At 38.4% G+C, this 21,134-nt stretch overlaps 3 protein-coding genes across 3 annotated transcripts; all 3 read right to left on the bottom strand.

Moving 5' to 3' along the window:
• Positions 1-1,480: 1,480 nt before the first annotated feature.
• On the bottom strand, positions 1,481-2,368 carry LOC133806410 (uncharacterized mitochondrial protein AtMg00810-like). Its single transcript, XM_062244516.1, has one exon. It carries the CDS (start codon positions 2,366-2,368, stop codon positions 1,481-1,483), a length of 888 nt encoding a protein of 295 aa, XP_062100500.1.
• Positions 2,369-2,593: 225 nt separating this feature from the next.
• Positions 2,594-7,089, bottom strand: LOC133806409 (uncharacterized). The gene is made up of 4 exons (XM_062244515.1): positions 6,370-7,089; positions 6,077-6,250; positions 5,793-5,805; positions 2,594-3,162 (listed from the first exon to the last, which is right to left on the bottom strand). The coding sequence occupies exons 1-4, from the start codon at positions 7,087-7,089 to the stop codon at positions 2,594-2,596; spliced, it is 1,476 nt and encodes a 491-aa protein (XP_062100499.1).
• A 616-nt stretch (positions 7,090-7,705) lies between these two features.
• LOC133803344 (pleiotropic drug resistance protein 1-like) lies at positions 7,706-15,290 on the bottom strand. The gene is made up of 24 exons (XM_062241348.1): positions 14,774-15,290; positions 14,508-14,628; positions 14,309-14,397; positions 14,132-14,216; positions 13,854-14,013; positions 13,678-13,754; positions 13,510-13,563; positions 13,287-13,377; positions 12,850-13,151; positions 12,461-12,742; positions 12,043-12,359; positions 11,781-11,941; positions 11,563-11,666; positions 11,294-11,450; positions 11,075-11,188; positions 10,805-10,974; positions 10,302-10,634; positions 9,891-10,181; positions 9,715-9,798; positions 9,484-9,617; positions 9,152-9,379; positions 8,887-9,058; positions 8,423-8,677; positions 7,706-8,286 (listed from the first exon to the last, which is right to left on the bottom strand). The coding sequence occupies exons 1-24, from the start codon at positions 15,094-15,096 to the stop codon at positions 8,029-8,031; spliced, it is 4,362 nt and encodes a 1,453-aa protein (XP_062097332.1). The 5' UTR covers positions 15,097-15,290; the 3' UTR covers positions 7,706-8,028.
• Positions 15,291-21,134: the final 5,844 nt, after the last annotated feature.

Raw genomic sequence — 21,134 nt, 5'->3', positions numbered from 1 at the left:
AAAAAAATAGATATTTAAGTTCTACAAAATATAAAACTTAAGTATTTTCGCCACAAATATATATTTTTTAAATGGAAAGGTGAATGTGTTTATGAGTGTGAGAATGTCAACCGAATAAATCCAATAATAACAAGTGTGAGACACCTATTAATGGACTGTCTAAAAGGTTGATTTTGCTTTATGAGCATTGTCTTCTTGTAATGGATTATGTCTGATTGACTTATTAATAGATATTTTATTTACCTTTCAAAAAATAAGTGTGAGACACCTTCTTAATTTAAATAAAAAAACTATAGACTCCTACCTCGTTCAATACTAATTATTAATATATGGTAACGAAAGTTGCATTAAATTTAAAAAAATAACTTAGACATTCGACAATAATACAAGAGGGAGTTGAATCACTCCTACGACTTTAGAAGAAAGTTTGAATATAATAATAATAAAGTTGTTCTAACGACCCACTGCACCTATTGGCTTGGCCCTATACATTTGTTTTTTCTTTCTTTTTAATAAGATAAGACCTCTAATGATCTTGTGATTTTATGTGTAAACTCCCACAGAACATTGTTGAAAAAAAGGACAGGCTTGTAACTCCTGGTTGTCGTTGGCATATCTCAGTATATCTAATACTATATTACACTTACACTAACAGTAACTTTTGTAACCAAACAAAGATAACATATGACTGCCATATTATTCAACAAGCATTCCTTGTGTATATATAAGGCCTTTTTTTATATACATATGACTGACATATTATTATTATTATTATTATTATTATTATTATTATACCACCTATATGGTACACTGATAGTGAGATATTACACATCAAAACGTCAAGAATATTGTTACATGTGTTATTTACAATTTTACATGTATGAGAGGAAAATTGTAGAAATTTGTAATGAATAAGGTTCAGCTCTCCTTCTCGAGTGGAGGCTGAGATAACATTTTTATATTTATATTTAGTAGGGTAAACAATTACAAAGCTTCTAGAATACACTGCACTGAGGTACAGCTCATCATCAATATTCAGTGCTAGGGTGACTACACAAGAATATTCTAACCAGAAGAATCCTAACAAATATCTTTACAAACATAATTAAATAATGAGTTGTCAAAGAAATTAAAACAGCATAAACAACTTGTAGCACTTCACATCAAACGACACTGAGTTGGGTTATTTTCATTTCTTAACACCTCTCAAACTTTGTGGGAATTGAATCACACCAGGTTTGTCTACTAAGAATTGAAATTGTGAGTGTGATAGACTTTTAGTGAGGCAATCTACATCTTGATCATGTGAGGGTATATATCTGATTTCTAAAGTTTTCCCAGTGACTTTGTCTCTAACGAAATGGACATCTAACTCGATGTGCATCGTTCGAGCATTATAGACAGGATTCGAGGCCAAAGCGCTAGCTCCCATGTTGTCACACCATGTGACTGGTATACTCGGTAATGGAAAGTTCAGTTCCTATAGAAGAGCTTGAATCCATGAAAGCTCAGCTGAGACTTGTGCTAGTGCACGATACTCTGACTCGATGCTAGAGCGTGAAACAATCGCTTGTTTCTTTAATGACCAAGAAACAAGTGAGTCTCCAAGATAAATACAATATCCTGCTATTGATCTTCTATCATCCGGGCAACATGCCCAATCGGCATCTGAGTATCCAGTCAAGGCAAGTTGATCACAGTGTTTGATGTGCAATCCATGGTGTGGAGTACCCTTCACATACCTCAGAATTCTTTTGGCTGTGTTCCAGTGGCTTGTTGTAGGAGCTTTAAGAAATTGACTTAGTTTGTTGACAGCAAAACTAAGGTCAGGCCGTGTATGAGTAAGGTATTGAAGACCACCAATTAGGCTTCTATATATTGTTGGATTCTCCAACAGTTCCCCATCTGAGATGGAAATCATCTTTCCAATTGTCATTGGTGTTGGACACGGCTTCAAGTGAAGCATGCTGTTCTTTCTCAACAGTTCTTCTACATATTTAGTTTGGTTCAAATACATACCAGTATGGTCTCGATAGACTTCCACTCCCAAGAAGTAGTGTAATGGCCCAAGATCTTTCAGTGCAAACTCTAGGTTCAATTTAGTGATGAATTGTTTCAGTTTCTCCAAATTGTTGCTTGTAACAATTATATCATCAACGTAGATAAGTACCAAAATAATTAAAGTGTCTATTTTGTAGAAGAACAGGGAGGAGTCAGCCTTAGAGTTCACGAACTTCCAGCTAAGAAGTGTTTCTTTTAGTCTATCGAACCAAGCATGAGGTGCATGTCGATGACCATATAGAAACTTGGATAACTTGCATACAAAATCTGGTTTATTTTTGTCCTCAAAGCCTTGTGGTTGCTTCATGAAAACATCCTCACTAAGATTCCCATTCAAGAATGCATTGTTGATGTCTAATTGTCTCACATCCCAAGACCTCGATACAGCTATTGTACGAACAATTCTGATTGTGGAGGCTTTTCCCACAGGACTAAAAGTCTCTCCAAAGTCAAGTCTAGGTCTTTGATTGAACCCTTTTGCAACAAGGCGGGCCTTGAACCTTTGAAATGTACCATCTGAATTTTTCTTGACTCAGAACACCCATTTATTGCCCACAATGTTCATGCCTTGTTGCTGTGGAACCAAGGTCCACGTTTGATTTCTATCAAGGGCTTTAAGTTCTTCAAGCATTGCACCTTTCCATCCATCGTGAGCTAAAGCCTCCTCTATAGAAGATGGTTCTTTAGTGAGCTGAGTCCAACGTGACTGTCCCATGTAAACTTTAGGCTTAAAAATGCCCACTTTAGAGCGAGTCATCATCGGAGGTGAGGGAACTAATGGATCAGTTGCTGAAGAAGTAGCTGCTGGTTGTAGCTCAAAGGATGAGTGATCGGGAGAGTCAGCTACTATATAAGGTGCATTAGAAATTTCTATATCATGAAATGAGTGAGTATTAAATTCTACCTGACTGGAATTTTGTGACTCACAGTGCAGAGAAGGTGGTAAATCATGAGATGCTGAAGCATGGAAACTTGCCAAAGGTTGTGAAGGTTGTTGAGAAGGTGATGTGGCTGAAATAGGTGTTGGTGTGGGAACAAAAGATGACCAAGAGGGAATCTGAACCTGAACTGGTTGTTCAGATTTATGAAGATTAAGAAAACCTGTTTGAAATGGAAATTCAGATTCATTGAATATAACATGTCGTGAAATATGGACTCGGCCAGTACTACTCAAGCATTTATAACCTATGTGTACATCACTATACCCCAAATTGACACACTTAGTAGAATGATATTGAAACTTATGGGTTTGGTAGATTCTAAGACAAGGAAAACATGCAACACCAAAGGTTTTTAAAAAATGATAATCTGGTTGTCTTGAGTAGAGTGTTTCAAATGGTGACTTGTTTTCAAGAACAAGAGTGGGGAGACGGTTTATTAGTTACACAGAAGTCTGGAAGGCAACCCACCAATATTTTTGGGGCATGCTTGCTTGTGCCAGAAGAGTGAGGCCCATATCGACAATGTGTCTGTGTTTTCGTTCAGCTCTTCCGTTTTGGGCTGAAGTATGAGGGCATGAGTGTTGAAAATGAATGCCACTATCATTGACAAGTTGATTGAATGCTTGAAACTCACCTCCCCAATCAGTTTGAAGAGTTTTAATTTTTAAATCAAACTGATTTTCTACTAATTTTTTGAACTGAATGAAAGCTCCCAATGCATCAGATTTGGCTCTCAAAGGGTAAATCCATGTAACGACCCAAAATCACTAATATGGCTTAAGGGCCTTGATTAGTGTCCAGGAGGGCATAATTGGCTTATGTGTGAATTTATTGATTTAATGCACGATTACATAATAGGCATGCTTGCATGATTATATGAATATAAATGTGATTAAATGTTATACTTGTGAGAACCACATTATTATGTGGGTAAATCTGCAGCAGGCGACTTAAGGCGATCCTAGGGAGCTAGATAGCGAGAAAGTCACAACGGGGCTTAATGCTTGACTTTTGACAAGTCAAGGGGTATTTGGAGGAATTGCTGGAATTTGAGCTGGGATTTCAGAAGAATTCAGAGGGGAAATTAGAGGCTAGCTCAAGGATTATTCAGGGAACATTTAATCAAGGCTAAGGTAAGAGTTAAACTATGTTTTGAAGTTAGAAACTTTGAGCTTTTGGCTAAGTAATGAGGTGATTGTGATTTTGATGTTAAGGGCAGAATTAAGGTGGAAAAGCTTGGGAATTGACTTGGATTCTCCTTAGAGAAGTGGTTCTGCAGCTGAGGTAAGCTCTAATCTAAGGTTTAATGGCTGAGTTATAGTGTTTTCATGGCTGGGTTTTGTATTCTTGAGTTAGAAAGTTTCAGTAATTGAAATGGGTTCTTGATGGGTTTCTAGCCTAGGTTTTCAGCTGGGTTGTGTTGTTGGAATTTTGTGGGAAGTTTTTGGATAATTGAGTTATGGAATTGGGGTAGTTTTGAGTGAGTTTTTGCATGAGGTTTGAAAGTTAAAAATGGAGGTTTTTCTGGGTTCGAAGGGGTCGGGCCGCAGCATAGTTCTTTGTGAGTCGCGGCCCTTCGAAGCTGAAGTGTGCTGAGGAAGGAGGGCGGGCCGCGGCATGGTCTGAGTAGGGCCGCGGCCCTTAGCTGTTTTTGGGCATTGGGAGGTCTCTGATTGGGGCCATGTCGCGGCATGGGTGGCTAACGCCGTAGCCCTTAAGGGATTTTGGGATTTTAAGATTCTAGGCTTGGGAATTTAACCTAGGGTGCCCGAAATTGAATCTTTTACCATGTTTGGTGAAATTCAATGTTCCAGAGACTAGAACTTTGTCTAGAAACTCATTTAAGATTGTTGATGGTATCCTTTATCTTGGTTGTGACTAGGTGCTAAGCTAGGGCTCGGGGATCGAATTGCGCTCCAGGAGCATCGCTTGTAACTAGTTCACTTGGAAGCCAAAGATAAGAAAACTGCACCTGGTTGAATATCTGTAATGGGACTAAGGGTTCCCTATTATGTATGCTTGAAAGGATGGTATTATGCCATACAAGCTAATTAGTGAACCAACGGCCTAAGGGTGCCAAGGGTTACACTAGCGCACAGGGCGTGGCTTGGCCACTGGTAGCCGAGGACAGCTTAATATGCACTGAGCTCGGTTTAAGCGGGCCGGAGTCAGTGGGATAAATAGAGGGTGCGGCATAAGTTGTCGGCCCTGATTATTATGTGATATGAATGTTATAAGTGATTGATTGCATCCATGATTCTGAATATATGCTGAATGATTAATGTGGATTATTTGATGAGAGTTCATGCTTAGTAAATTTACTATATGTTATTATTTTTGTGTTGCACATCATGTTTTCTTGCTGGGCCTTGGCTCACGGGTGCTACGTGGTGCAGGTAAAGGCAAGGGCAAACTTGATCAGCCTTGATTTGGAGAGCTCTGCGAGCGGAATGTACATGGCAAGTTGCTCAGCCGCCACGGTTGAGGATTTTAGGCAGGGACGCGAGACCCAGAAATTGTTCATTTTGCCTTAGTATGGCTGACAATTGTCTATATTTTTTTGGGGAGTCTGTAATCCAACTTTTAAACTCTGTTTCTTTTGGGATCCCATGTATATTACCACTTAATTATATGAAATGAAACATTTGAGACCAAAACCTTTTTTAACCCTAGCTCATACTTGTTTAGTGACACGTTTTTAAATTAATGACATGATTAGCAAGTCTTGCACCTTTACAAGTACACAGTGTAGCGGTCTTGGCTATCCAGGGCATTATAATCCAAGTGTACCTATTGTGGTCATCTACAAAATGAACATAGAAGCGAAAATTGGAATTTGATGTGATAGGGGCTGGTCCCCATAAGTCAGTGTGCACAAGCTCAAGTGGAAATTTCTCACGTTTATTGTTAAGCTGAAAAGGGAGAGAATGGGATTTACCCAATTGACATGCATCACAAAAGTGTTCTTCATTCTTAAGATTTTTTACATTGATTGTGTTTAACACAAGACTCAAGACACAATTGGACAGATGACCTAAACTCCTATGTCATTTGTCCTTGATTGAATTAGAGACACTCTCAACCACAGGCAGAGTTACAGGAGACGAAGATGCAACAGAAACACCAGAAAACAACGCTGACTTAGATGCTGAAGAAGAACTGAGCAAAACCTTGGATTTTGGTGAGGTGAATTGGTAGAGTCCATCCTTAAGCTTCCCGTGAAGTACCACTTTCTTTGTGACCTTGTGCTTCACAAAAAAACAATCAGAAAAAAAAAATCAACAAACACATCATTATCATGAGTAAGTTTTGAAATGCTAAGCAAAATTTTGGTAATCTTAGGAACATGTAACACATCATTTAAAACCAAGTGACTATTATCATGAGTAGATAATAAACTGGAACCAACATGAGCAATATTCAGCCTGTTACCATCCCCAACAATGAGTTTTTCCTTACCATTATACTCTACTTTCTGTTTCATGTTTGAAGTCTCGGCTGTAATGTGATTACTCGCTCTCGAATCAGCACACCACGCATCAGTTTCCACCATTTCAGGAGTGGCAATAAACGCTGAAGCACTCTGTGCACCTTGACCTTTTTTGGGATTGAATGGAGCACTGCCTGGTACAGAACCCATGTAAGATTCGTCGAACCTATTGTAGCAATAGGCTGTGGAATGTCCATATTTTCTGCAAACTTGACAGGTTAGTTTTGGACCACCACCACTGGAACGTCCTCCTCGACCGTGACCACTAGTACGACCACGATTTCTGGGAGAGCCTCCTCTTGCACCGTGATGTCCAGAGTTGTGGTTGCCACCTGAACTTGGCCCTTTGTTAGCCAAGTTTGTTGTTGGAGATGACAAGCCATTGAGAATTTTGCTTGTTCCAGAGAGGGAATTTAAGCGTTTCATCTTACTGTCATAGCTAAGAAGGATATCTTGCAATTCTTGCCATGAAGTGGATTGTCGTGCCTCAACAAGCACAATAATAGGTAGATAATCTACATCCAAACCAGATAGCACATTAGCAACTGATTGAGTTTCTGGGTAGGGATCACCTGCAAGGGCTAGACATCTGCCCATTGTCTCTTTTCTCTGAGATAATCTGCCATCGATAGGGACCCTTTCCTTGTTGTTTGTATTTTAGTACGATATTCATCCATCTTGGACTTGGAATGAGCACCATAGAGGGCCTCCAAAGATTTCCACAGAGTTACAAAGGAATCACATCCCATTACTTCGGTAGCCATGGTTTTAGACATTGAACCATACAACCATCCCATGAGCAGCTAGTCATTTACAATCCACTGCTCAAATTCAGGGCTCACCTCGAGTCCAAGACTTGGTTGACCATCTGAAGAAGGCGTAGAGGGAAGGAACTCAGTGGGTCTTGCTCGAGTACCATTTAGATACCCATTAAGACGATGTCCTCAGACAATGGCATTAACCATTGTTTTCCAAAGGGAGAAGTTGTTCCTATCCAGTTTGAGAGCAAAAGGTTGACGGAGCGTGCTCCCAAACTGTGGAGCAACAGAGTTAAGAGAAGAAGAAGGTTGTTGAGTTGTTGTAGACCGATTAGCAGCATTGCTAATGATCGGAGCTGAGGTGGGAGTATTGTCGCTGGCAGTCGACATCCTGAACTTACGCCGAAGAACCTGTGCTCTGATACCAAGAGGGAAAATGTAGAAATTTGTAATGAATAAGGTTCAGCTCTCCTTCTCAAGTGGAGGATGAGATAACATTTTTATATTTATATTCAGTAGGGTAAACAATTACAAAGCTTCTAAAATACACTGCAGTGAGGTACAGCTCATCATCAATATACAGTGCACGGGTGACTACATAAGAATATTTTAACAGAAAGAATCCTAACAAATATCTTTACAAACATATTTAAATAATGAGTTGTCAAAGAAATTAAAACAAGAGAAACGACTTGTAGCACTTCACATAAAACGACACTGAGTTAGGTTATTTTCATTTCTTAACAGTATGGTTTGGTTGGTTTGGCTTGACTTGGTTTCATCTCTTTTGGAAGTTAAAAGTCTTTATCGAAAACCCAAATGTGAAACCAAATAGCACAGAAATCCCAACAATGACAACGGCCACAACACCCAGAAATTCACTTTCGAACCCAAAATAACTCCTCACAAAATCCTCCACAGTTTGACCCGAGTCAAACGTTTCTTTTACGTCTCCAAACTGCGATGCAACCAATCCGTACAAAGTCCATGACACTGGACAAGCCCAGAAGTACCATCTCCACCAAATTGGCATTCTCTACATGTCAAATCATATAATAATATTAGAATTAGAATGTAGAAGAAATAACAAAAAAAACTTAATTCATGGGGACTTGTTTGCTATCATTTTTCTTTGGAAAAAAGAAACAACAAAAGGTTGGAGGAGAATTTACCGTTCTGGGAATGATGAATCCAGAGAAAAGGTTCCATATTGCGTAGAAAGCAGAGGAAATGATGGCAGCAATGTTATGGTTAGGTGTCACAGCAACGGTCATCATCCCATAGAAAGTGAAGTAGAGAAAAGTGAAGTACATGAAGAAGATGTACCAAAAAAACTTGCTTACTGTCCAATCAAATCCTATCATTGCATATACTATTACTCCATATATAATGGTCTGAACAAATATGTATGGCAGCTCAATCATTACCTGCAAATCCATATCAACCACAAAATAGATAAAAACCCATTTCAAAACAATGTTGAGGTTCAATGTATGTTCCTCTACTCTAAAATATTCCCCAGAATCATTGTGTCAACTTTATTTAAAATGATTTCTAATAAGTACATTGAATTTTAATCAATGTAAGGGTCTCCAAATTGTTAAGAAGAAGATTATAAGTTTCATGGTGTAGATACCTGTCCAAAGGCATAAGGCATAGATGAGTACATTCCAGCGGCTCTTTCTCTATAAAAGACTGTTCTTTCAATGGCCACAACTGGCTGTACTGATGAAGCATTTTGTACACCAATGAAGAGAACAGCTGCATACATAGACCCCATTGCGTTCATAACATCTTGTTGCCTTCGCCTGCATTTTTACAAATGGTCAAGTTAATGGCAGAGATGAAGGGTTATCAAATTTTGAACATATAGACTCACTAGCTCCTTTTTTTCATTCTACCTTTTGGTGCCAAGACCCCAGAATATAGTCCCAAACATCAAAGCTATGAAAGTAGTGAACAATAGTCTAACTGCAGTGTATGGCGGGTTTCTCCAATATGACAAGCGTTGTTTCCATAGACAAGCCATGCATTGCATGAAGAAAGATTGAGAGTATTGGGTAGGGAATTGAATATCCTCTGAGCCTGGGGGAGGATTACTTAGTTCATTGATCAAGGCCTTATTTCTTCTGAACCATTTGTAATTATAATACCATTAGCTTCTATCTTAAAAAAGTTTGACTCTTTTTGTTAATGAACTATTCCACAAACTTTTGTTATGGGGGAGTTTTACCTATGTAGTTCTGAGTTCTTATATATTTCAGTAAAGTTAACACCTAGAGCTTCTTCTTGTGCTTCTGAGGTAACCTCCAACATCCAAGTGGCGGGATTGTAGCCATCTTTGATTTTAGGGACTCTCCCAATGTCCTGATCAAACTCGATTCACTTAGGTTTAGCACTTGAAAAGGCAAAACTATGCAGCCAATGCATATATTATGGTTTGATGTAGTTTTAATTTACTTACCTCAAGGTACTTGATCAAATGTGAAGAATGGCGGCCTAAAGGACCCACAAAAATCTCTTCACCTCCTCGCTTCAGAAGAAACAACTGCAATGATCCAAATTCAAAACTTTTAGCTCTATTAAGAAATATATTACTTTTCAAACAATGCTAAGAGAGGAAAAAGATTCTAATGTCACCTCATCAAAAGCATCAAATATATCTATGCTTGGCTGGTGAATGGTGCAGACCACAGTTCTTCCTGTGTCAACAGTATTTCTCACAGTTCTCATCACAATGGCTGCAGCTCTTGCATCCAAGCCAGAGGTTGGCTCATCCATAAATATGATAGACGGGTTTGCAACGAGCTCAACTGCAATTGTCAGTCTCTTGCGCTGCTCGGTTGAGAGACCATTCACGCCTGGCAGTCCAACAAGTGCTTCCCTTACTGGAGTCAACTCCACAAGCTCCATGACTTCCTCAAGGAACATCTTAAGAGATAACAATGAAATCATACACAAAGCAGAATTTTAACTAGTTAGCCATAATAACTGCCTGAGGATGAGCAAGTGCAAGATCATGAAGCAGCCATTGATCTTGTTCATTCATACCTTTCTTGTTCTAGAATCTACTTCTGGGGGTAACCTAAGCCACGCAGAGTAAACTAATGACTCATAGACTGTGACATGAGGAGAGTGGATATCAGTTTGCTCACAGTACCCTGCAATTCGAGCAAATGTTTCTTGCTTTTTGGGGTATCCAGATATTTTGACAGTTCCCTCAATGTATCCACCAGTCTTCCTTCCAGCTAAGACATCCATTAGAGTAGTCTTTCCAGCACCACTGACTCCCATCAGAGCTGTTAGGACTCCTGGCCTAAAAGCACCACTCACACCCTTGAGAAGTTCTAGCCTATCCTCCAGTAAGCCCTGAGCTTTCATTTCCTGTTAAAGATGTTAATAGGTTTGTTTATTATATAATAGAGAGACTGCAACAAAATCCTTCAGTAGCAACTGTCTTAAAATTGTCTTTGAAAGTTCAACAATTGAGTTGTAGAGATTAGTTTAATAAATAAAGGATATCTTCTGCACAAAGGTCAGAAATAGATAGATACCTGAGGCATGTCAACAGCGTATCTGATATCATCAAAGGTGATTGAAAGAGGCTCAAAAGGAAGAACCATTCCGTGCTTCCTGCTCGGATTGACTTCATTGATGCTGCCCACTCTACAAGACAATGTCCTTGTTGATATACTCCTTCGACTTTCGTTCCTCCTCTCTCTTTCTGAAATGGTAAGATGACAAGAATTACATATTGAGTCCAAAAGGTATTAGGAAAAAGCATAGGGAACTTGGATAGTATTATTATTATTATAACTTGTTACCATGCGAGTTCCTCCCTCTGGATGATAATTGATCAATGGACTCTCCAATTCTGCTAGCATCCTTCTTCTCTTCGAAGGCTTCTTTAGATAGCACTGCCTGAGGCTTACCAAATGCTGCGTAGCATAGCATAACATACCACTCATTCATTCATTTTTCATATCATAAGAACACTATTATGTTTCATACCAAGAAAAACAGAAAAATACGCTGAGACTTACGGTTGAGATATTTTAAAGCCAGAGTGAAGAGAAAATTGAAAAGTAAAATATATCCAATTGTGGCTCCTACTCCAATCCAGTACCAACGTGCCTCAGGGAAGATTCCTCGAGACTTCAAAAGTGTTATTCCTATCGGCTCTGTCGAGTTAGGTGGAATCTGAAAAAAAAAACGAGAAATACCAATAAGTATTAGCTGCTAGTGTTTATTATTAATATCTTTCTCAGTTATTATACTGTTGTTTGTGGAACTTCAAGAGAAAGATGCTCACATGTGACCAACTTTTTCCAAGGAACTCATTGACCGCAATAGCATTCTGTCCATACATCATTGGTGAGATCCAGTAACCCCAAATCCACCATGGGCGAACATCATCTGAAAAGCATCAAAAAACATATAATTAAGATAAAAGAAGTATTAGTGCTGAAATTCTCATACGAATAATATTGGTTAGAGATGTAATAGTTTTAATTAGTAAAATTTATTCACCCCTTGTTAAGATAAAGCCACCCATAACAAGAACAGCCAGTAAAGCAAAAGAGCCAAAAGTATTTGCAACAATTATGTTCCTTCCTAATGACCCCATGAATCGAAAAAGCCCAGATGCCATCTGGTTAATGCACAGAAGTAGAAGGAACTGTCTGAAAAACCTGAAGTTGAAATTTTTAATCAGAATCTGTGATCAGATATCAGAATTAGTGAATACCAACTCTTTTTTTTTTTTTTAATATAGCTTTCCTGAGATCTTCACCTTTCAATGTTGGGATCAAAACCTATAACATAGTAAGTCAAGACCACCCAAATGGCAACTTCCATGAAGGTGATAGGGATTTTAAGGATCCATGTTGGTAGAGAATATGCCCAAGCAGGATAGAAAAGAAGGTCCCTTTGCTTGAAAAAGACAGGAAGCTTCATGATAGTCAATGCCAACTCTGAGAATCCATTAAACATGATTATGATGATTATGAAGAACAAAGCTCCCAGATAGATCCCAGCATCTGTTTGTGTATCGTGATGCATCTCAGTTCGAAAGAATAACGTCATTGCTATAAGCGCCATTATAGTAAGCTGAGAAGATTTTAACAATTTAAAGAAGTTGCTGAATTAGAGCTAGGAACTAAAGATTCACGATTTAAAACTTTGAGTGCAATGCTTTAAGCACTACTTACTTGAGTCATTTTGAAAATGTAGACAAACGAGTTCCTCTTCATAAGTAACCATTCTCTAGCACTACAAGCTTTGAACAGCTCCTTCATGCTAACACCATACTTCTGAGTTGTCAAAGCTGCAGGGTGGCCTTTGGACTTGTCAAATGGAGTTGCGAGCTCATCACCAACCTTTCGACCAATGTGAAATGATTGAAATGCCTCAGCGAATTCTTTGGAGGATACAAAATTGTAAGGATCATCTTTGCTAGCCCAGTACTGCTCTTGATCTTTCTTTGATGTCACCTTATCAGTGAGAATAACATACAAATTAACAATTTAGAATTAAAAAGTTCAACCTATCTGAAGTCTTGAAGGAAAAAAAAATGCAAGGAGTGATTTTTTTTTTTTACTTCTTGCAAAAAGTCTGCCACTCCTTTCCTCTCTGGGCACTTGAACCCCATACATTCGAAGAACTCAAGGACATTTTCACGAGGACCTTGATACACAATATATCCATCTGAGAGGAGAATTATATCATCAAACAGGTCATAAGTTTCTGGTGCTGGCTGAAGGAGAGAGATAACAGCAGTTCCATTGAGAATATGAATGGATTGTCTCAGTGAATTCACTATCTGAAATGTTGATGAACTGTCCAAACCGGTTGATATCTCATCCATGAAAAGGACTTTTGCTGGTCCCACCAACATCTCTCCTATACAAAGTATAGACTAAATTTTCAGTCACCGCTTCATTTCATATACAAGGAGAAACTTCCACAAGTTCCAAATAGTCAAAGGTCCATTGTCAGAAAACAGGAGAAAATATATCTTCTTTTTCATGGTTTTACCTGTTGTCAACCGCTTTTTCTGTCCACCAGATATACCTCTTACCATTTCATCCCCAACCATAGTGTCAGCACAAACTTCAAGTCCCAAAATCTGCAAAAATAATAAAAAATTCCATTCCCAATATTTTAAATCCTTTTAATTATTTATATTAACCAAGCATCAACTTTTTCTTTTTGGGGCTGAAACCGAAAGCATCAACTTAAATGAAAAATAAACTGTTACCTTTAATATGTAATCGGTAACCACATTGTATTCCTGTCCTTCTAATGCTGCTGCCTGCAAAAATGTTAATTAGATACAATCTTTTGATGAGATGCCTAAAAGGCTCTAATTTCAGACATGAAATTTCTGAAGTTGTCTTTTCTTTAACCTCTTTCACTATGCGCATACCTTCATATATATGTCAAGATCAGGATCTGGCATAATATTGGCTTCCTTCTCTCTCCTGGACAATTCTGCTAACATTTCTGATATTTTTGTGCAAGCAAACTTAGTTCAGATTCCAGAGAACACTCTTTACTACAGATTAAGTGAAACATGAAGAATTTCTAGGTGTTTTAACTAACCGTAGCGCGGTCCAACCCCTTGACATCTTGCTGAGAAAGCCAGTGTTTCTCTCACTGTCATTTCTCCTATATGCAGATCATGTTGACTGATGTAAGCTGATGTCCTTTCTGGTACAAACTCTTCCAATCCATGTCCATTGTATGCCACTCTCCCGGAAAACTGGAAATTTTTTCAAAGGAAGTTTTGTATCAAAATCACAAGGTTGATAAACAAGCGTTTAAAGTAATCCTAACTTTTAACAAGGAGACTACTTGAGACTTGTGACTTGTATCCTTACTTTTAGATCTTCATCAAGTTTTCCAGCTAAAGCCAATAGTAGGGTGGTCTTTCCGGAGATTGGAGGGCCTAAAAGCAATGTCATTCTGCAAAAGATTGCATTAGAAATCTGAGAAATTGACAGTCGAAATAATCAGATTACAAATATCTCAGCTAGTTCGTTAGTTTTTCTAGTTACCTTCTTGGTTTAACAATTCCACTAACATCATGAAGAATTGGTAGTGCTTTCTTCCTACTTGGAATAATGTGAAGAAAATTCAAGAACCCCTACACACGCACACAAAATTCAAATAAAATGAACTAATCGTTAATTAATAAAATAACTTGTTGGTATATATGTAACAATCAATATTATTACAAAATCCATTAATAATTACCTCTAATATATTTATAGAAAAGTTAAGCATTGTAGGTAGTGCCCTGCCTCCAGCATAAGCTTCTGCTTCAACATTTAAATGCTCAAACCTTACTTCAATGGTTGGAATATCAAGTCCAACTCTGCACGCACCAAAAGGAAAAAAAAACCATTAAAAAAAGCTCAAAAACATAAACAAAACAATATGTAACACCCAGTTCGTGATTACACAAGAGATTTTTAATAAACAAAAAAAAATGTCATAAAGTCATGAAGACTCAAGCTTACCGATCGATTCTGTTCTTGAATTTCATCAAGAACTTTTCATTATCTTTCTCTGCAATTTTGACTAGCCTCTCCAATATATTTCTTCTTTCAAGTATTCCAAGATGCTTTATATCAATCTCTCTGGCTTGGCCTTCAGCTTCGGTTAAAATGCCTCTCCGTACTCGTAAATACGTGGGAAGCTTTTCAATGGCGGCCCATTTGAGGGCTTCTTCATCGTCTTCTTCCCGAGAAGACCTGGAAAATACTTCCAAAGCACTGTTCCTCCAGATGCTCGAACTACCAAGTCGGGAGCTACTTACTCTATACGTATCACCATTTTCCATCTCTTACCAACTAAGAATTCTCTTAGAAACCAAACAACAAGATCTTCTTATTTGTTTCTTTTGGCCAACTTTACAGTATATATTACTACTTTGAGTTTTAAGCGGCTTAGAATGTAACCTGGGTCATGGTGTTTTTCCTACGAATTACGTTCAGAAAGAACACCATTAATGTGGGTTGTGTATTAGTGGTACTAGTCCTTCATTGGAAGGAACTATATGAAGCTTTGAAATTCTGAGCTGATATAAGAAGCGGGTATATATGTGTATATATATAGTATATAGACACATTGATAACTTCGGAAGTACAGATAATTTACATTAAAATAAAATAAGAAACAGAGGAAATAGCTTCGAAGTTGGAACTTGGAACGTGGGGCCTAATCTTAAATGTATTATAATTAGAATATAATATATTTAGTGTTGCTATTTGGTATATTAAGGTGGCCAAACATCGCATGAGGTGGCATCACATGATTGGTGAATGATACCCCATAATACTTATTAAATTCAAATAAGTGGGATCCAATATTATATTGCTATTAATAGCGGTATATCACTTACTTGGTGTTGGGGCAATTCTCTATATTTAGGGTCTATTGGTTAGGTCTTTTATGCGTTCCGTACAGAAAAATTATATCTCAATTTTTTTTATACGAACGTTTATTGTAATTATAGCATGCAAATTACATTCATACCATTAATTTGTGAGAAATTTTGAATGATTTACAATACTAAAATCAGGGTTCAAAGCATGAAAAAAAATAGACGTGTGTGCAACTAACTGTTTGAATACTGATTTCGGCACTTTAAATTATTGAGAATTTCTTGAAAATCAACAGGACGCCTGCTATAATGTAGACTATCATATAAAAAAAATTAGGTTATTATTTATTCACATACAAAAAATAGAGAAAGTCTTACCGGTAAGGGTTAAAGTCACAACCATATTCTAGAATTATATTATATTTATGTATAGTTGTAGACTTTATTACAAAATAATCTTATTATCTAGCCAAAGATAATACATATATGCTTTTGGAAAATTAGACAATAAAAGCTAAAAAACAAAAAACTAAAAGCCTGCAAATTTGGTCTTATCTTAAACTCCCCAAAGAAGTGAGATTTCAACCAGGAAATAAAAAAGATCTATAAGTTACCATGATATACTCTCTATATATATATAAATATATATATATATATATATATATATAAATTGGGTGTGTTGCTAACTATTCTAGCTGAAGGAGTCCTTCACCTAGTTGTTAGAAACATGGGTTAAAAGAGTCTTTGAAATGTCAACTAGAGACTTGTACTATCATACCAACAAAAATGAGAGACTTATTCTAAAACTAGTTAAAAAAGAACAAAATTAGCCTAAAAAGGCACAAGAAAAACAAAGAAAATTTTGTGCCCAAATAGAAGTTTGTAAGATTCAAGGTATAGTTGATCGATAAGTTTTTCCAATGCTTCTATTTTTTTCCTTTAAAAAATATTGTATCATAAGGGGAGCACCGTCATCAGTAGTTAGGGTTGCATGGACATCACGTGCACAAAACGAAGCATAGAAAAGGTACAAACTGAGCCTCAAGCAGGCACAAAAACAAGCCTATACAGGCATAATATATGCTAAAGATGACACAATCCATTCCAAGGAAGACACCACACGATCCCACCAGAGTCTTTACCGAGCAAACTTAAACCCAAAAAGCATATATCAAGATCTTTTTATTTTCGCAATATCCAAAAGAAAGGAATAAGAAGATCTTGGGTTTTCTATGCCATAAAGCAAAGTCAAAATCACAATACCAAATAGTACGGAGACTCGTCGCATGCCTTTTACCTCAGTAGAACCCACTTCCAAAATAATATTCCACAAAGAGTTAAGAATATTATGAATGAGTAAATGACAAGGTGGCAAGGTTCATATTACAAAAAGGTAACTAAGACTCTCAAATTTCTCATACTTAATACAATGATAATTTGGAACAATAATTAGAGATATTAGAGAATTTATTAACATGAAAATTGAAAACGCTAATGAGTCTCTTGTTATAATTGGTTAAATACATAGTGAAATTGGTTAGGCACGAAGAGGTACAAAAACCATAACGATCTCACTAAAGTCAACATGAGCGAGTTGACTTTCGGTATAGACATCTATTAATTATCTCTTTGGGTCTAAAGTGTTTATTTGGAGTATATAAGAGTACCCAAAAAGTTTGGAGGCATTTGGAGACGTTTTGGGGCAAGTTTGGGGATGCCAAGTCAGTTGTACCTATGTTGCGTCGCATGTAGGAGGCGACGCATTACTGGGGAGTGAAACCCCCAGATAGGCGATGTGTCGCCTACATGGTAGCGATTCATTGCTTGGGCGGTCCATACGTGACTAAACAATGACATGCTTTTTGCTCCAAAACTTTGTTTAAAATGCTCAAATATCATTGGTTTAGACTAATGAGGGTCCTACATTATTTTAAGGGTTCATTTGAGTTTTTGTTGAATTTATCACTTACCACTCTCTCTCTCTCTAAAACTTTCTCTCTAGTTCACAAGATTACTAGTTTTATCCAAGATCTTCATCAAGAAAGCTTGACTTGCATGAAGATTAAAGGCTTGTAAATCTCAATCTCATTCCATCTTGTAGTAGATTCAATCAATATCTAAGGGGAGGCTAGGAATAAAGATTTTCAGACAACAAAATCAATTTGTGTCAAGCCTTTGTCACCTGCATTGAATTACATAAAATCATAGTCTGTATGATTTTATGTAACTAAAGGTTTCTATTTATAAAAGGTCTATTTTATCACTTGTTCTTATTTGTGTTATTTTTCTTTGAGTTCATTCCTCCATTGTAAACTAGATTATCTTGGGCTTGTTTATTTGAATTGTAACATTCAAAATTTTGTCAATTTTCATATCCCCAACAACTCTCAATAGTCAAATATCAATAATGAGTAGGTTTTTTGTTACCCTTTTAAAACTCCTAAAATACTCTTAAATTAATAATAATTAAGGGATTCCTTTGTTGACTACTAACAAGATGGAAAAACCTTGGAAAAGTGCCAAATTTACAAAATCTTTAAAATCATAAAATGCTAATTTTAACCCTATTTATGCTAATCCTTACTAATAAAATGAAATATGCTTCAAAATAATACTAAAAACCGTATGGACCCTATTAACATGCTAAAATTTAATGAATGACATCCCACTAAGATGTTTCGTATATGGCGAGGATGTTATCTGCATGCTCTTCATCTTCCTTTGCCTCTGTGATAGCCTTGATGGCGAGGACGCTCTCTGCATGCTCTTCTTGAAGGCGTTGCTTATATTTGAATTGTGCCTTAGTCTCCATGTATTTCGTGTGGAGCCTCGCCTCGTGACGCGACTGTTTCGAGTCCCGCAATCTGGTGAGGATCAATGGCCTTATACTCTGCCCCTTCCGCAGTAGCTAATACTGCAAGAGATGGGCATCAGTGACGAGGAAAGTGAGGTCCAACTCCTCCTTGAGGAGGGCGTTCATCGCCTTAAACCTTTCGTCGAAAGATTCCACGAAAGATGTACAGAGGAAAGGACCTGAAATAAGATGTTTCAAGACTAAGGATTAGCTATGGGCGGAACACTGTAGATGAAACGACTCGAAGACAAAAGAATTTACCAACTCTAGTGAAGTCCAGGAGTAGAGTGGGATTGGTCCTCATCGAAAAGCCACTCACCCAAAAGAAGTGATCCTTGTAGTCCCAAGCATGATTCTCATTGCCGGTTGGAGCCGTGTAACTTCTCTCGGGGATTGTGTGCTTCATTAGAGTGTAGTACTCATCCTGACCCCCTTCTTTGGACACTGCCGAAAGTTGTAGACATATAATATCTCAGTTGGGGAAGGAGTTGGCCAGTTCTTTCTCCTATACAGATCATAAAGCCCGGCAAGCTCTCGATATCCATTCAGGAACAGCTAGAAGGGGGCTATGCTGATGAACTTGAGGAAGTCGACATAGTACTGGTGCAATGGCAGGGTTGCACCAGCCTGGAGATGAGAGGCTTTTCAAGGCCCGAGCCTGTGGATGCTCTCATGCGCTCTTCCTCGCTAGACAAGTGCACCAACATCTCACGAGTGTCCACTCCATAGTGGGTAAGAATCTTCTCCAAAGTACCTAGGTGTTGGAGCTTGCTGGGGATGGCCTCCGCCTCGAATGCTGCAGCGGTGTAGGGTTTGCCCGTTGGCATCAGACTCTCATTTTCTACTTCCTCCGAGATGCCAACTCGAAGGGGTCTTGTCATCACCGAGGCAGAATCCTCTTGCACCACGAGGGCGTGACTGCTGCTAGCCATTCGCTTCCCTTTCTCGGGGTGTTGCTCAACTTCTCAAGCCATTTGTAGAATTTTGGCATCGAAGGCTTAGAACCCTTGTGTGTTTAGTTGGTGGAGCTCCTCGGACATCTGAAATAACAAACCAAGCAGCTAGCACCTAGCTCCGAAGAATGATGAGTCAAAATGAGGATCCCTAAGACAACTACTCGGGGAAAAGAGAGAAGAAATTCTAAGGACGCGGGCTGTCCTCAGGGAAAAAGAATCGGCACCAGAGAGCGCCACCAAAAATTATGAACACCGCTGGAATCTGAGAATTTTCCATATTTTGGTCGAAAGTCCAGAAAGGAATAATTTCCCTAAGGTGTGTAGTGAGCCATTTTGACCACTTCTAACACCAAAATGTGCCTAAAAAGACCCATAGAAGCTCAAACACAACCCCTCAAATAACACAAAAGCTTGTTCCTAAACATGCATCTAAACTCTTAAATTAAACTCGACACAAACACAAAACCAGCAAATACTTACTCGAGATGTAGTGCTGGTAGGTGCTGAAACGAGTTCAAATGCTAAAGAATCGCTTGTCGTTCGCCCAGAAGTAAGATGATTCTCGCCAACCGTCCAGAATTGCAGAGGGAGGTCAGGGGCAGACGAAGGACTAGGAAGCTTGGAAGAAGAGAGAATTTTGGAGGTTTTGAATTTTGAATGGCTAAAGTGCAAACTGAGAGGAGGTTCTTAAGTTTTTATACTCACAGAACCTGGGGTGGAAGTAATCTCACCCCGTCCGTCGGATTACCTACAACATAGGTATTCGAGAACAATCCAACGGTCAGAATCTAAAAGGCGCAGATCGTGGTCATTAGCTTTGGAAAAGGACGCCTTGGGCACAGAGTGAGAGGACACTTGAGGTACAGATTGGACGTTTTGGGCCATGTAGTTGACCATTCATTAATTGCACGGATTGGTGGGCCCAACAATAGGGAGTCAACAAGTGGCGCGACTTTCCAGAGTGACTTCAAGGGAAACCCAAACGTCTTCCCCCTCCGCCCCCCCCCCCCCCGAAGACCTTTTCGAATTACTCCTTTGTAGCGTCCCAAATTTGCTAATAAGGCTTAGGGCCTTGATTAGTGTGCCTGGAGGGCAATAAGTGATATATTGTTATTATATGCGAATTTGATGAGTATGTGATTAGAAATGCATGTTTAGGTGAATTAAATATGCATGTGGGCCCCGTCTAGTTAGAAGGGGCATGTAAGTAATTTTAGCCCGTTGAGGGCACAAATGTGATATATCTGTGTAGCACGATCCGAGACAGTCCTAGGAAGCCGTTAGTCAGAAAGTCACAACGAGGTTGAGAATCCGACTCGGGGCGAGTTAAGGGGTATTTCGGGTATTAGATATTTTATGGGGTTATCGGGTTATAGAAATAAATATTTGGAGATATATTTGAGGTTAGAATGTCTAGGAGGGAATATTGGGGAAATCTACCATTTTGCCCTCGGGGACGTTTTTGGTACCCCGAGTCTTGAGGTAACCTTAAAGCTTAAGTTAAATAAAACAAAATATAAGGAACTTTAAGAATTGTAGAAACCGACTCAAACTCTCTCTCTCTCCCCTTCCTTTCTTGCTTTCTCTCAACTTGCCAAGGGAATTTTGAGGGAAAGCTTTGGATTTGAGGTTGCAATTTGGGGAATCAAAGCAAGGAGCAAGGTTAAAGACAGCTGTACGCCCTG

Source organism: Humulus lupulus, chromosome X, assembly GCF_963169125.1.
Source record: "Humulus lupulus chromosome X, drHumLupu1.1, whole genome shotgun sequence".
Classification (NCBI taxonomy): Eukaryota; Viridiplantae; Streptophyta; class Magnoliopsida; order Rosales; family Cannabaceae; genus Humulus; species Humulus lupulus.
The sequence above is the reverse complement of the archived record's forward strand: the minus strand, read 5'-3'. Positions and strand labels throughout refer to the sequence as shown.